Genomic DNA, 16785 nt, shown 5'->3' with positions numbered 1-16785 from the left:
CCATACATTGTATACGTTGTATGATCATTGGCCGACTATTTTCGACAGAGGGGAATGCCTGTTAATGGCTACTCCGTTTGGTCATATCCTCCTAGCCAAAATCTGTAAAAGCCAGCACGGAATCTGGTAGCTGCCCTCAAATGAGTCACTGACCCAAAAAGAAAATCCAACCTACATGTATGTACCTACAAAAGTGGGTTATGCATTGAGTCACGCATTGAGTAAAATAAATGAAACGCAATGGAATGTCAAATGGTTAACTTTATTATCCACGTTTACCAATTGTTTTTCTTAAGACTAGTGTACATTTTATGCCGATTGTTTTAATTTAATATTTTTAAGTGCACTTCAATTTAGAATTTTGTATGCATCTTAATCTTAGGAAATAAACAAGTAACGTAACTAACGTACACGTCATGTAGTGCATAATTGTTTTCCTTCGTATTTTCACGGAAACGTACGAACGTATCATGCCATTTCAGTCAGTCTCGGTACCTACAAAAAGTACTGAGGTTGACTGAAGTAGCATGACAATAACGAACGTGAGAAAACACGATGGAAAACAATTATGCACTACATCTGTAACTTTTGTTCTCTGGAATATCTTCTGCTAATCCTTTCTTGGTTTAAAACTACGAAACCTTTTCAAGTACCTACCTACCGTATTACATAGTATATGCGTGGTACAAATAATATTCCGGTTCTTTGAGTTTTTAGGTAAGAATAACTATCACCAAGAGCTTAAAACCAAATGCCTATTCAACCAGAAATGTTGTGTTTCGGGCTTGGACATAACATGCATGCGCGACAGACTTAAAAACGCTTATTATATCTACACAGTCGCCGAACACAGGTTTGCTCAGCTTGAGAAATGTTCATAACGTGTGCTATGATTTGTTATCAGTCATATCCAGTACCTAAAGACTGAGTTGGATGTCGTATTTTATTGAATACCCTTATCATCCACGCTTGAAGGATTTAACGTAGAACACGCCTTGTATCGCTATCGCTCACGATTCCCGATTGTAGGGAGCCCGACCGGCTTCCCTACCCTCCTAAGGCCCAAGGTCCTACCTATAGTACCTCTTCAGTTCGATGAAATTTAAATTCTATTCAATTAGAATAGAGTCGCTTTTGCTTTGTTTCGTTCAATTTTCCAACAACGCAAAATCAACTATTTCCCACACTAAGTATATAGGTTCAAATTTCAATGGCAAATATTGGATTTTTCCTTTGTACGGCTGGGCCTTAGGATGCTAGAAGTGCCTGGCATCGGGTAGATGTAATAAGCGTTATATTGATATCAAAACATACTGTTCAGATATGCTCCAATACATTAAATAATAGATTCTTTAGATTTAATCGTTCAAATATTATAAAGTTTTCTTAAATTGACATTAACAGCTACAACTATCTACGTAAAAATGTGTGAAATTACTGTAAGATGTGTATTAGTCATCGCGATATTTTCGTTGCTCATAATTACTTGATAATAATAAAATATGTTTAATTACAGCAAGTTAACTCTTGCTATAAGCATAAGCGAATCTTGGCTCTTAAAACATCCACTGCCAGCAGGTTTACTGTTCGTAGACGCTTTTCGCTACATACGGTTTTCCTGTTTTATCGGCTACGCTCGTAGTTAGTGCGTAGCTCGCGCTGACGTGAACGCGCTAATATTTAACCTTTTGGACGCCAATGACAAATATATATCGGCACCGCAGGTCCAACGCCAAAGACGGATTAATTAGTCAAAGACCACAGAGCAACATAGACCTACGTGCATGTGCATAAAGTACAATTTAAGTTTTGACATTTCGGTGACGTGGCGTCCGAGTGACAGCTTTTGTGTTTGACACGGCGTCGAAAAGGTTAAGGCGGTTGACACACGAAGCTTCGCTAGCCTTACCCCTCGCTCAGTGCTACCAGCTTCTTCTGCCTGAAAATCTACGGCACTTGTAGTGATAGGTATAGGTTGTGTGTAACCTATACCTACTTCACGAGGATACATGCGGTATCGTGTGTCAGCAACCTATAATGCCAACGATGAGGGCCTATCACGAAAATCAAAATATAAATTTTGTTACTTTGAGCCATAGAGAAGCAGATATTTTCGCGTTAGACCCTTCAGGTAATTTTTGTTGTTTAGGAAATTATACTCGATCCGTGAATAAAGATTGACTTTATTGCCGATTACGCTACGTATTCTTTTATTCGTGATAACTGTGGAAAGATTCCTTTGCCTAAGTAATTTGTGTTGAAAATATCTACTCAAGTTTTAGATAACTGTCAATAACTTTGATGTTCTTAATTGAATTAGCTATAGGTATGTATTTGCGTGAAGTGTCGTATAGTCGATCACTGATATGTTGTTTTATTACAGTGAAAAGCATGATAACGTATAAAAAGTTGATCGTAATAATTTATAGTGGCCTGCCACATTTTGGAAGAAGTATTCAAATCTTTCACAACGAATCATTTGGTCCAATATCTTTTCTTAGCGGATTTTAGAAATAGATATACTATCTATATATATATTTTTATAGCTATTACGCTATTAGCGACATAGTTTGTGAAACTAAGGAAATTCGAGATTGTTTGCAAAGCAGAACTTTTTGGATTTTTTTATTTCGACCAATAGGTAATGTTTATTAAAGACAAAACCGGATTAGGTTTTTCTAAAATCCGCTATACAGAAAAAGGCCACATGCACATAATTATATATATACAAATAATACTGTTTTTAATAGAAATATAAATAAATATTGTACCTACCCAACAAACTTACAAAATAATTAAATTATCGTTTGTTTACCTACTTACTTACTAAGTATCATTTCACCAGCATTTACATTAAAAAAACGGTCGCTCAACAAAGATAGGTAAAACACACATGTATAGGTATCTTTATAATAGACATTAGAAAGGAAGTTGAAAGGTGGTAGATATCATATCTTAGAATTTACAGCCTGGCAAAAAAGAGTAGATATTAAAAAGTAGCAACACTGTAGTGTCGTCCCGTTTTTCATGATTGATTTGAAAGGGACGACAGTACAGTGTTGCCACTTTTTAATTTCTACTCATTTTTGCCAGACTATATAGGGAGCGTGCATAAACTGTAGGGAGCCCCCTGTTTTATACCTTCCATACCCTGTTTATTGGCGCGAAGTGTAAATGTCAAGTTTATGCTTCCAATGTAGCCCACAAGATGGTAGAATCTACAACGCACAAGAAAACGTACGTGAACTGTAGGGCAACACTTGCTTTGTGTTTCCGATTCGGGCCACAAGATGGCAGACCCTCCAACGCGTACGGTCTAGGGACCGCCCTAGGGGTAGCGATTTTCAAACTTTTGTACTCACATCCCCATCTGGCTACTTATTGCAGTATTTCAATGCCGTAGATTACATAGAAACTTAGAAATAGACCGATTGCCAGTAGGATCCACAACTTAACGTAATATTTTGAAAATAACTTAAATTCCTAATAAATAATATTTCTTCACGTTTGCTTCATTTACCTACACGCTATTCGATAGAGTAATGCAAGTTAGAAATGGCAGTGACATATGTAGGTAAATATATTAATTTAATTTTTAAGTAATAGATAAAAACTCTCCAATACAATACAACCCAATACTGGGTATGTCAAGAACTTAGTCTTACAATTCATAATAATATTATGAGTACAATTCCAGATTGCAAGTGTCTTAAATCAGTGAAAATCCATAAAGATTTATGTTCGTGTCAAATCAGGACAACTCTGGAAGTCTTAAATGTCCCAAAGGTCACTAGCAAAAGGTGCCAGTGTGTTAGCGCCTTAGCTAACAGTTAGTTGTTGGACAGGAGCAAAATTCGAACGAACATTTTCGTAAACTCTTTTACTTACATACAACTTACAAGAGTCGAAAAGTTCCACCCAGTATGGTATCGACAACACAAGTCCAAACTTTACCATAATCGCTGTGTTATTATATATTGCAGACGCTTTTCATCAAGGGCTCGATGTAACTTATAGTAGTATACTGAATGAACTTCAGCTCCTCAAAATCCAGGATCCCGAACATGGATCGAGATTAACAGGAGATGGCATGATCATCCATCTATAAGGTGCTCTTACTTCATTTGTTTCTACGCTGCTTCAATCGAGCTGATCAAAATCCAGCACCCTGAAGGTGGACCGCGTGAGGGGTGGGGAGGGGGTGGGGGGCGCGACCACGACGGCGGGTGGCCGGCGGGCCTCGTGCTAGTCGTCCACCAGCTCCCACAGCAACAGCGCGGCGTCGGAGCCCCCGGCTGTGACGAGGCAGCGGTCGTTGAAGAGGAAACGCGCGCAGTACACGGAGCCGCTGTACACTTTCATCTCGTTGTATTCCGCTTTGGGGCTGGTGCAGGGGTATCTGTTGATGTACGAATCATTGGTTAGCGCTGAAGTAGTGCAAATATCCGTTCCGACACATTCGGTTTAGTCAAAAGGGTCATCAGTAGATTAAACAGGTACGCTATAGGTATCATACCTACCGTATCCTAGTTTTTGACACAAACTCGTCTAGTAAGGGTTTGAAGAAGGGATAGCGTGGAAGAACATAATCGTCAAAGTGTTCGCTTGCTTTGGTTTACATTATGACCACGAAGATTTTTGTAAACTATAATACTTAGAATACAAAGTGCCGCGAAGAGCCGCGTTGTTTTGGCATAGCAATACAAAATAGGCAAAAAATAAAAGTACACATTACCTGAATAAGCGCAGATATCCGTCAGAATCTCCGCTGATCAACAGATCGTGCGCAGCTGACCGACTTGCAGTCGATATTAGAGACGTCATCGGGTAGAACCTATTGTTCCACATTCCTGAAAAACATTAATCATTCAAGCAAGCGACGATTTCAATTTCTTTCTTTTTAAACTAAATTAGTGCAAATCTTACCAGAAACTAGGAATCCGACAGTAGAGTTAAACGTGGACCATTTGACATCCTTCATTGCGATCGGGCTCTTTTCTGGTGACAAGGACTTTATGTCCCCTGAAAAGACGAAATAACAATATCAGATAAAGAGTAAAATACTTGAGTAATGTGTCGGTCAGAGAACAATAGGGAAATCATTATGAAGAATAAACTATCCGGCCCGCGAGCCAGCCACTGCCACTGCGCTTTTGACCAGCTGAAAGGCAGGAGGGAAGCCAAAGTCCATATTATCAGGCCCGTGAAAACTTCTTGTAGAAATCGCTTGAGACGAGGATAAAAACTTACAGAAAGCCAAGTCGTAGTCAGCAGTGACGGTCTGCAGGTAATTTCCGTCCAGACTCCAGTCTAACTGCACGAGTGGTTGTGCGCCGCGGATCTTGTTCGATTTCTTGTAGGAGAAGCCGTCGCGGGATACGCGAAATAGGTAGATGCTACCGTTTTGGGAGCCGATGGCGAGCAGATCGCCGGCTGGAATAAAATGGATTTCATAGTAATTATTTTTAAAATACTAATTTGCTGTCTTTCTAAATTAGAGAAATTTTGCATTCTTAAATCATAGCCAGATAAACCTGAATTGAGAGCAGGTGGAAGCGCGTTGCACCTGAGGTACTTTTCGAAAATAGCTTCATACCTGAATTATACATCAAACAATTAAGCGGCGATCCACAGACGCGAAGTGTGGCTACGTGTGCTCCAGCATCAGCGTTCAACACCACCAGATGTCCCTCAGTACTGCCGGCCGCGAGCGCGCCGCCGCCGGGGTGCCAGGCGAGAGATACGCATTCGTATCCAACCTACAAAATTACACATTTTATTACTCTCGAACAAAAATATGGAAAGCATCGTAAAAGTCGTACGAATACTTAAAGAAGTTTATATAATCTAAGAATATGTATAGAGAAACCTGAATGTTTTTATCCTTTGTCTATCGTTGGCATATAGGTACATACATTTGTACTTAATTGAAAAAAAAAAAATCTTAGAAGATTGTGGAAGTGTGGTTGTGTTTAGAGGATTGTGTCATAATCTTTTGCAGGAAGTGTATGTATATATGTACCATGATATTCAGGTATTTGATTGCACTTACCTGAGTAGCAAAAACGAGTTTGTGTCCGCGCCACAAGGCGATGTTCTTATCGTGTCCGGCTGTTGCGAACATTTCGTCGTCCGGATGGACGGCCAGGCCCATGAGCTGCTTGTGGTGGCCGAAGATCACCTGGGAATATAAGGTTTCGCTCAGTGAAATCCGAACAATGAAATAGAAAATACAACACATCTCGTAGTTATCTTTTAATTGTGTATTACCAGTGAATATTGGTAGCTTTTATGAAATTCAATAAGTACATGTAGATTTTGAATGTTATGTACAGTCTAAACAGTCTACAGTCAGTATTTTCAATTTTTAATATTTAATTTTTAAATTTGAATTTTTGATGTTTTAATTTTTAATAATAATAATAAAAGTTCTTTATTTAGATAACCAAGATTCACATATTGTTAGTTACATATTTTTTTAAATGTTTAATTTTAATTTTTAACTTTTGTTTTTAATTTTTAATTTAAGTTTTATTAACATAATTTATTGATTTTGACATAAACTGTAATATTTTTTTAAGCATGAATATTTAATTAATTAAGATATTGATAATCATTGTACATACATACAATCTCTAGATATACGTATTCGCCGTGCCCTACAGCCCATGATGTGAGACCAACTTGGACCAACTATTATGTAACACCTGTGTACCTACCATGGATGCAATAAATATATGAGAATGAGTAAACGAGTGACAAATTGACATACGAACCTACAAGGTAAATGTATAAGGTGTATGAATACCTGATTGAATCGTCTCTGTAGCGATCCTTCCATAATATTGTTGCGAGTTGTTCCAACATAGAGATTACCGTCGTTGCGACCCGGCCTTTGAGGGTAGATGCTGCGCACTCCGCCAGCTGATTCGGGCAGCTGAAAAAATAAAATATTTTGGATCATACAGAGCAAGTTAGCTTCATGTCTCTCCTGTGGACATGCCAGAAGTTAAGGGCAATAAAGACATATTTTCTGATTGTGTTATAGTTTTGTGCCTCATTTTTATAAAAGCTATTTTTGGGAAAATAAGTTGGTATTGGTTTAAGATTCATTTTGTATACTTGGGACCAAAATAATTGAGAAGACTACATCAAAATACCTATAGTTCCAAAATTTCAACACTTACCTTTGTCTCCGTTATCCTTTTGTAATTTTGCAAAGAATCCCATGCTGCTATCTTTCTGTCCTTCTCTCCCCCAGAAATGAGGGTTCCTTCCGAAAGCATCACCAGGGAGCTGATGCCCTTAATGTGTGCCTATGTAAACGAAATATGCATTAAAATACTTTGCGAAAAGAAATAATAATAATCCAGATATCAACTAGGTATCCACTAGACAACTAGATATGAAACAGATACTATAACGAGATATTTAAGAAACACATGTCAAATTTGACATTTCTGCGATTCCGAATGTCCTCTTCCTCCTCCTCTTGTTAAGATTTGCTTAAGATATTACTTAGACATCCAATGGATATCCCAAAACGTCACAATAATAGACAATTGGTTTCTCGAATCGAACTGCAAAGGATAACTAGTTGAGAACTAAACTATAACGTATCTATTACATCTCTTATTGTTCTCGTATCTTGTAATTATCACGTTGTTCGAATTGACCGGTAAGACGCGTAATTAAGTGCAACTTCTTGTAGGTAGCTGCAATTTCGATAGTCAAAGTAGATGGCGTTGTTTGGCGATATCGTTTTATGGTAGGTACTTAGGTAGGTACCTGAATTATCCAACGTTAGCTCTTGACAACCTATACCATAAATTTCCGCAGACTTTGCGGTTAGGTACAGTCAGCTGCAGAGAAAAGGTACCCCACGTCCATACTAATGCAGGCGGGGTGCCTTTTCTCTGCAGCTGACTGTACAACGTTTTGCACTAGGTATGTAGGTGCTTAAAGTTAGACCAAGAAAAGTCTGCAGCGATTTTGATAGCACACGCAGTGCAAGTCTTATTTATACGTCATAATTTAATAGACGTTTGACGTTAAAAATAACACTTGCACTGCGTATCCTATTAAAATCGCTGCAGACTTTTCTTGGTCTAACTCTAACGTGTTAGTGGTAACACAGATTTATTTAATAGACATTAAGGTACAGTTATCATGTTTACACAACAGTCTGTAACAGTTACCTCAAACTCCATCCTCACGAAATATGCACCGTCGCTGTCGACGCTATACACAGTGATGAAGCCGTCGCTATCAGCTGTGACCACGTCGCCGTCCTGCTCGAACTGTAGAGCTGTTACGTGTGTGCGAGAGGGCTGGAAAACAAAACGTTTCATGAGTCAATGTTGTAGACTAGGCCTTATAAAGTAAAAAGTTAAGTAAGTGTCCAAGAATACCTTTATCTTGCTGAAATAGTCTCTTTCCAGGCGCGACAGGACAAAGAAGTCTAAAGACGCACCGAAAACGCCTGGAAGAGCTAATTGGTCAATGAAACACCTGATGAAGGGAAACCTACCTCTGTCACTCAAGCGTAGGCTCATGGACATGTGCGTACTTCCAGTTCTCACCTACGGTGCTCAGACCTGGACTTTGACGGAAGCTCAGAAGTCCAAACTTGGGGTTTGCCAGAGAGCTATGGAGCGCAGCATATTAGGTGTAAAATTAAGGGATCGAGTCCGAAACACCACGCTGCGCTGAGCTCTAAGACTCAAATAATAGACGTAGCTGTGAAAGCGGCTAAGTTGAAACGGGACTGGGCTGATCATGTCTGCCGAATGCCGGACGACTTGTGGGCCAAGTTAACCAAGGGGTGGGAGCCTCACGAGTCTAACCGGGGATCCGGCAGACCTTTTTTAGGATATGTAAAGGGATTTTTTTTAGGATATGTAAATTTAATGTTATTTGTGTACAGAATCATGAGCTCATTCCATACTCCTAGGAAAAAAACAATTTTCATGCATTTTACGTACTTTCCATTTCGTTACCGTCGTACTCAGGCGTGCAAAGTGTTTGAAAAATGGTAACGGAATGGAAAAATAAAACTTGGGACGCTTTTTTCCTCCTAGTAGGAACGAAGGAGTTCGTGATTCTGAGTAGGAAAAATATTAAATTGACCTATTTTGGAAAAAAGTCCAGTGCATCACTACACAAAAAATACCCATATAGCACTAAACAGAGACGAGTGGAAAAAGAGGGGGGAGGCCTTTGCCCAGCAGTGGGACACAGTGGGTTCTGAATAAAATTATATTTATAAAGTAGTAAGTAGATATTTCCCTTGATTTGGCAACGATTTTGATAACACGAAAGTTCAGTATTCATTTATTTCTTTCTTCCATGGTAAGTTCGGCGGGGCGTGCAGCGTTACGTCCAATCCGTCGCCGGGCCGCTTGCATACGTTTGATTTGACGCCCTGCGAAGCGTTCTCATTTTGCAACCATATACTTACAGGTTTAATAATATCAGTACGCTCGAAGAACCCATCTTTCCGCCGGTTCCAGAACGCCAGGTGTCCTTTCCCGTGCGTGATGAGCAGGTTGTCGTCCAGAGGATGAAAAGCGGCGCCCGTCAGCTCTTCTTGTAGTGTCTTTAAAACAAGACATTGTTTAATATAGTGATAAATAATTGACAGTCTGCAAATAGGTACCTTACTTACCTGCTTATTAGAAGAAATAAGTATAACTATCCGCACAGTTTAAAGGACTACTCACGGTTTACTAATGTATTGCCAAAAATCGTTTCCCAAAGTATTACTTTCCAAACTATTTTACGCAAATTATCATTTGGCAAAATTTCATTTCGCAAATTTTCATAATCCAACCTAACCTAACCCAACCTAGTACGTCATTTTCATTTCGCAAGTATGGGGTTGGGAAATGAAACTGATGCCATAAGTTTGTTGGGAAGTGAAATTTGGCGAAAAATATTTTGGCTAAACGGCGGTATCCCATACTCACGCTAGAACGGCCAGGATCCGGGCCGAGGAGTCCGAGACTTCGTTTTCTATGATAGATGATCGGTGATCGTGATACTTTCTATAGAAAACGGAGTGTCTCTAGCATGAGTCATCCTTTAAAATACGTATCGTGGAGTAGGTACCTAAGCGATAGCCTTTAAGGCCAAGCCCTAATTTAGGGCTAGGCTGAGGAGTTTATAGATATAATTATTTTCCGCTGTCAGAGAAAGACACGTGTTGTACTAAAATCAATAAATGGTTTATTTTAGCATTTTTAGCGTAATTTTACTGTCTAAGTAATGTCGTAAACGTTTCCAAGGGAAGTAACGTATTTAACTATGCAGACAATTTAAACAACTTATATTTCTATATGAATATCAGACTAAGAACATAGATACAACAGCACATAATATATTTTTAAAGTAAAAATAAATAAATACAAAAACAATTAAGCCTCATGCATGAAATTTATATTTGAACGAAATATTTTTTATTCGGATGTTTGTTACCGTTATATATCATGTTACAAATGTATTTCAGTTATTAAATTATCATTTAATAGCTTAAAATAATAAATAAAAAGTACAATAATTTGCCCGCGAAAAGCTAGTGAGCGAAACGTCACGTGACGTCACGCGTTCGACAGATTAGTTCACATAAGTGTCATTAGTAGCAAACGTCAGTTGGACCGTCCAACGTGTGACGTCATCACGCTCTGTCGAATTCGCGCCAAAAATTATGAGCGTTTCAGCAGCTCAAAATTTTTCAACATTTCAATATTTTTTGAATAACATAATGTGAAGGTGTACATAATATTGTCTTCGGTTACCGCGATAGTTACTCAAACGTCGGGATGAATTATAAATTCAATATACGCGATATAATCCGTTTTCATAGTTTTATTTCATAATGTGAAGGTTTACAAAAGTACTTTTATTTCTTCCGGTGTTCAAACGATATAAATTAATACAAAAATAAAAAATAAATCATGCATGGAGCTAATTCTTCTCAAGTTGTACAGTCGCGTTCATATTTTCCAACGGTACCGCGTCACAAATCATTGAGTACGGTCGCAGACAGAAGGCGGCACGGCGCACGGCACGCCACCGATAACGTTGACAAATACAAAGATTTATGTACTGATACTCGTAGCCACTGCCATTTTTGCTTTGAAGATAATTGTAGCATAATTTAAAAAACCGGCAAAAGCGAGTCGGACTCGCGCACGAAGGGTTATGTACCATTACGCAAAAAACAGAAAAAAAATCACGTTTTCCCCTCACTAGCTCGGAAAGTTGTCTTTTATCCTTTAAAACAAGCGGGGAAAAACACATTTTATCCACTAGTGGGGAAAGTAATTTGACCTTGGATGGAGCATGTTTAAGTAGCTTGACAGATAACAAAACGTAAAACGCTTATAATAATGATTCGTTTGATATTAATTATCATTAAACAAATTGTTTATTTAATGATGATTATATTATATACCCGATACGATGATCAACAAATGGTTTGAGAATCTAATCAAAATACCAAATTTAGCTTTATTTAATGATTTTATGTCATAAACCTTAAAGTTCCATAAGAAACGTTTGTTTTATAATAATGATGTTAAATATAATTCTGAACGCACAAGTTGAGTCGATGCAATTTCAAAACGCATCATTGACATTTCATACGTCAGAAATGTCAACATTGTCAACAAAATTTTTACTTAAAAACTTCTCGCGTAAAAATACAGAATTTCCAGAGTTTTTTGTTATAATATCGTAAAAAAATGAGTGATTTCAGTGATGAAGATGATCTAACGCCTGTGGATGTTGCACTTTCCTCGCTATAGTGAGGTGAAAAGTTTTGTGTTACACACGGGTGCAAATGTATTTTACTTCTCGTGTGTTGAAACACTTGCTACGCTCAGGATTCTATTTTAGAACCACTCGCTTCGCTCGTGGTTCAACTATAGAATCCTTTCCCTTGCTCGTGTTTCAATTCCACACTCGCGGGTAAAATACAACTTTGCACCCTTATATAACAAATAACTATTGTTGTGTACTCACGCTTGACTGCACATTTCTAATAGGTTTTCCGGTGATCTATAGGTAAAGATCTTTTTTGTGTATTTTTTTCAAAATTTTTGACCCAGTAGTTTCGGAGATAAAGGGGGGGGGGTCCCACTTAAATATTTATTTTATTCTGTTTTTAGTATTTGTTATAGCGGCAACATAAATACAACTGTCTATAGCTATCACGGTTCATGAGACACAGCCTGGTGACAGACGGACAGACAGACAACAGAGTCTTAGTAATAGGGTCCCGTTTTTACCCTTTGGGTACGGAACCCTAAAAATAAGTATAGGTAGGTTTAATAGAAATATTTAAGTAAGTACATTTCACTAGGTTCGTTAACGTTTTATAGCGCGAAAGTTGGGGAGTTTGTCAGCTATTGAATAATGCTTTTATTTAGACCTATGTCTAGTTAATTCGGTTGCTAGAAACAGCTTTAGGTCTTTGTGTTTTGGATGAAAATAAATGAGTGCTATATCTTATAATTATTATGAACATGACGTGGAATTTTAAGGCTTTTTATTAGGTTTTAAATCGGAACGATTAGTTTTTGATATCACACAACCAAACGCCCCTATTGCTACTTGCAATATTTTCTATATGAGTCTGGTCAAGGTCATATCATATCAATATAAAATCAACTTAAGTTTTAAACATCTGAATACCGCTATATTTATATTATAATCGCTAAAATTTTACACTTAACAGTGTTGAAAAACTTCATGACGGATATAATAAATGATGCGTAATTATTACGGCATCATAGTAATTATAAACCACACGACACCAAAAAAGAATGCTAACAAAGAACAATTCAAATTGATCCCTATCGAGTACCGCGTAAGGACGCATTTTAATTGGCTATACATTAAATTGTTTTCGTAGCGGCGCGTAGCTGGCTACGAGTTGCTACGGCGTAGCGACGTAGAGGCGAGGAGGGCGTGGTCTCGGTGTGGGTGTGTTGAACTCATCCAATGTCGTATATTCATGCTTTTGTGAGTTGTTTCGTAGAGATAGGAATATACCTACATATATTTTTATTTGTAATATAACAGGTGCCGTAGCCAACATGCCAATCGTTTACGCTCCGTAGCAACTGTCACTGTCGCATTAATAGGGAAGAGTGATAGAGACACAAAGCGTTTCGTTTAGCGCAAGCGATTGTCACCTTGGCAAATAGGCAGAGGCACCCAGTTAATGTTCGAATAGTACGAAATGTGACCAGTATTATTTTATATCTTTTTCGTTGAGCTCGACAGAATATGTGTTTTGCAAGTACATAATTATCATATAGTTTTGTAATAAGTTTTATAATTTGTCAGGTATCACAGACGCCTCTTTAAATTTTTTTTAGAATATTATATAACATAATTGGTTAAAAATACGCATTTCCTGTTTCTATTTGTAAGGCCCGTCACAGACCAATTCCAATTAAACATTAAACTACATACTTATATAATATGAATTATCCCTGCAACTCTATATAAAAGGCAGTTCGTTTATGAATTTATATAATAAAAGTATTTATAGCTAATCACGAAAACAATCCAATTCATAAAAGTTTAAAAATAATTATGGTTTCTTATCTGGAAACCATTGTTTAAACGCCAAACCCACAAAAAAGGATACCACAATCTGATCCCAAATAACTCGTCACTCGTATTTTTAAAGTGACTCATCGACACAGTCAACTTTATTAAAATACGTCTTTACTTCACTAGAAACAAGTCACGAAACCCCCTATCCGCCCATCTTAATGTGTCCCTCGACCTAGAGACGTTGACAACATTCAGAACTCACAATCTAGACAAATTAAATTCTGTATTATATTACGTCTAGTTCTGTCGTCCACAATGACGTCTACAGTTGTACAGGGTGTACGGTTTCAAAATTTGGTTAAAACAGGTAATCTACAAAATTATATCCATACTAATATTATAAATGCGAAAGTGTGTCTGTCTGTCTGTTACCTTGTCACGCTTGAACCGCTGAACTGATTTATAGAGATAGTTTGAGTCCCGGGGAATCATTCAGAATCATTTATTCATCAATTGTGCATTACAGGTAATGAATACAGGTGTGGGGAAGGACATGGAGTAGTTTTTATCCCAGAAGTCATCCTTTAAGGGGGGAAGTTTGTATGGGGAATCGATAAAAAGCAGATTGGATAAAAAATAAGCTATCCAAATTACTATAGTTAGACCAAGAAAAGTCTGCAGAGATTTTGACAGCACACGCAGTGCCAGTGTTATTTATACGTCATAATTTCATAGAAGTTTAGCGTTTAAAATAACACCCGCACTGCGTGTGCTGTCAAAATCTCTGCAGACTTTTCTTGGTTTTAATTTAACTCTACGCAGACGAAGTCGCGGGCAAAAGCTAGTATTTTTATAAATACGGATAAAAAAAAATACAATTTCTAAATGTCGACGTTCGCTGTGTGCGAACTCCTTCAACCTTTTCCGCATATTCCGAAATTAATGCAAAAGTGTATGAAACAATGCAATGCAAATGCAAAGTATCTGCCACCCTCGAATATTTTTTCCAAACAGAGATATATCTCGCCAGTTTGCGTTGCGTATTTGCAGCAGTTTAATTGTTCTACATATACATATCTCTTTTTGTTAATCAAGCAGAGAATGATACTTTTGGCGCGTAAATATATTTTGATATGATGGGCCTCAATATATAGTTCGTTTTTTAGCATTAGAAAAAAGGTAAACAATCTTGACGTGTCTTTTTATTGAAAAATACTGAAAAACGCTTTAAAAAAATTAGTATATATTACTTATGAAAGCAAAAGAATGTAAAAGATCGTATATGATTTATAACTGTAACATATTTGCTGTGACTTACTTTTCAAAAGTGATTTGTAATAAAACGACACGTCAAGATCGCTTACCTTCTTTCTAATGCTAAAGAACGAACTATAACATATGCACGATGCTCTGCTGGTCAGCGATCCATTATTAGTTTACTAATCAATCCGCAACAGTCACGAAACTAAAACATTCCCCCGCGTCTCTCTCGGATTTCACATTCGAAAATTATTTGAATATAAAATCGGAAATATGCCGCAGGACACCCTGTACCGTTGTGTACAATGATAGTGACAATTTTGAAACCTTATTGCAATGACTTAAGGTCCACAGCTGGTCAGTAAAGAATGTTATAAGTTCGCGTGACTAAAGTAACGTATTCGTTGGTGCTTAAATGCTTGGTTTACATGCTGTATTCATTTGTTTACGGGTGAGCTGGTTTTGTGTGCTTGAAAATATCGCGGCGTCTGGTGCTAAGAATCTGTTTTGCATATTTTGATGTATAAACACCGTTAGGAACAAAGGAAACATTTAGTATATGGTATATGTTGGCTAGTTTAGTTTAGATATACTAATTGTTGACACCTTCAACCGTATTTTACGGTAGCAGAGGTGATTTTTTTACAAAAAAGTAAAATAAGAGCTACAATGATTGTTTACTGTTTGCAGTAGAAGTGGTCTTAACGGGCGAGATATCCGAAATAAATTGAACAACTTTACTGTAAGATATTAAGAAACTATTAATATAATTATAATCACCTTGCCCACCGCGAACAATTCGGTTGCAGATTGTACTTTAAATAATAATGACTAGGTCACTCACCGCAACTTTTCCCAGCAGGTGTCCCCATTGCCACTGCCACACGGAGAGAATACTCTCACGGCCGGCATCCACAGCCAGTACGTAGCTGCCTCCGTTCTGTTTAAAGTCGAAATAGGTGCTAATAGTCAATTTAGGTAACAGGCACACGGTTGACAACTATGGTCCAAATTTACGTGGTTGTATAATGTGTGTCTATATTTTTAATTAATGTTAGGTGTGTCAATAAGAAGTAACATAAAAACACGAATCAGTCAAAGAAACGACGACGACATGCTGAGGTGAGACCATTTAGTGGCACTTTTTCTTTTTTATGTTTCTCTGTTTTGTATAATTTTCTATTTGTGTGTGCCAACGAATAAATTATTTCTATTCTATTCTATGTAAACGTTGCCTGCCCCGAGAAAGCCAAAGGAGACACATCAGCTTCAAATTCCGCCATACCAAAGACGTGAAACGTCTGTGTAGTGTGTCTACTCCAGATCCGAATACTAAAGGTATGAAGTAACCTAACTTTACGGCAACGTACAAAAGAAAAACTTGAAAAACTGTATGCCATTGTAAGAAAGAGACGTTACCAGTTGTGAAAAAGCAACAGCAGAGACGCCAGCTTCAAACTCTGCCATTCCAAAAACATGGAGAGTCTGTAAAGTGTCCGTGCTCCAGATACGGACGTGGGCCTGTGCGCGGCGTCCGCGACCGGCGCGCTGGCCGCTCGCTACTAGCTCGCGGGAGGGGTGCAGTTCCATGCTGGGTAAAGAGGTTACAGGTTAATAGAGTCGTCGAGAGCATAAGAAACGTCGGGAAATTAGTAGCAAAAGAGGAATAGATAATAGTGAGTAAATTGGTTTTATGAATAAAATGATTATGATTATGATTATTTGTAGATCTCATCACATCAGTTAGCATGTGTCATTTTGCACTTCACCCTCGTGCAAGTGTATGGATGTAATAATTCAGCGCTAATCACAATGCGTTATCGTTTTGCCTCTACAAAGAATTTTCGGTACATACCGGGAATCCCATGTTATAGGCGATGACGTAGCGCTACGACTGTAGCTCAGCGGTGAATGTGTACGTGCGTGTGCGCTAAAATGTTGGAGCCGTGCACGCAC

The 16785-nt window shown here is 37.9% G+C and overlaps 1 protein-coding gene across 4 annotated transcripts in view; it reads right to left on the bottom strand.

Annotated features, from left to right (window-relative positions):
- Nucleotides 1-4159: 4159 nt before the first annotated feature.
- LOC134742184 (echinoderm microtubule-associated protein-like CG42247) overlaps nt 4160-16785 on the bottom strand; it is a 46233-nt gene continuing 33607 nt past the window's right edge. For 2 of the 4 annotated variants that reach the window (XM_063675167.1, XM_063675166.1), the window contains 12 exons: nt 16249-16420; nt 15674-15769; nt 9461-9598; nt 8199-8330; nt 7188-7316; nt 6809-6937; nt 6053-6181; nt 5597-5759; nt 5251-5433; nt 4927-5022; nt 4736-4850; nt 4160-4399 (listed from right to left, as the gene is read on the bottom strand). In XM_063675167.1, coding sequence (XP_063531237.1) covers nt 4246-4399; nt 4736-4850; nt 4927-5022; nt 5251-5433; nt 5597-5759; nt 6053-6181; nt 6809-6937; nt 7188-7316; nt 8199-8330; nt 9461-9598; nt 15674-15769; nt 16249-16420 — 1636 coding nt within the window. In that variant the 3' untranslated portion in view covers nt 4160-4245. The remainder of the gene's footprint in view (nt 4400-4735; nt 4851-4926; nt 5023-5250; nt 5434-5596; nt 5760-6052; nt 6182-6808; nt 6938-7187; nt 7317-8198; nt 8331-9460; nt 9599-15673; nt 15770-16248; nt 16421-16785) is intronic. The other 2 variants (XM_063675168.1, XM_063675169.1) reach the window with 2 other exon arrangements.

This window comes from Cydia strobilella, chromosome 6 (genome assembly GCF_947568885.1).
Source record: "Cydia strobilella chromosome 6, ilCydStro3.1, whole genome shotgun sequence".
Classification (NCBI taxonomy): Eukaryota; Metazoa; Arthropoda; class Insecta; order Lepidoptera; family Tortricidae; genus Cydia; species Cydia strobilella.
Note: the sequence above shows the minus strand (reverse complement) of the source record. Positions and strands in the feature narration are given on the sequence as shown.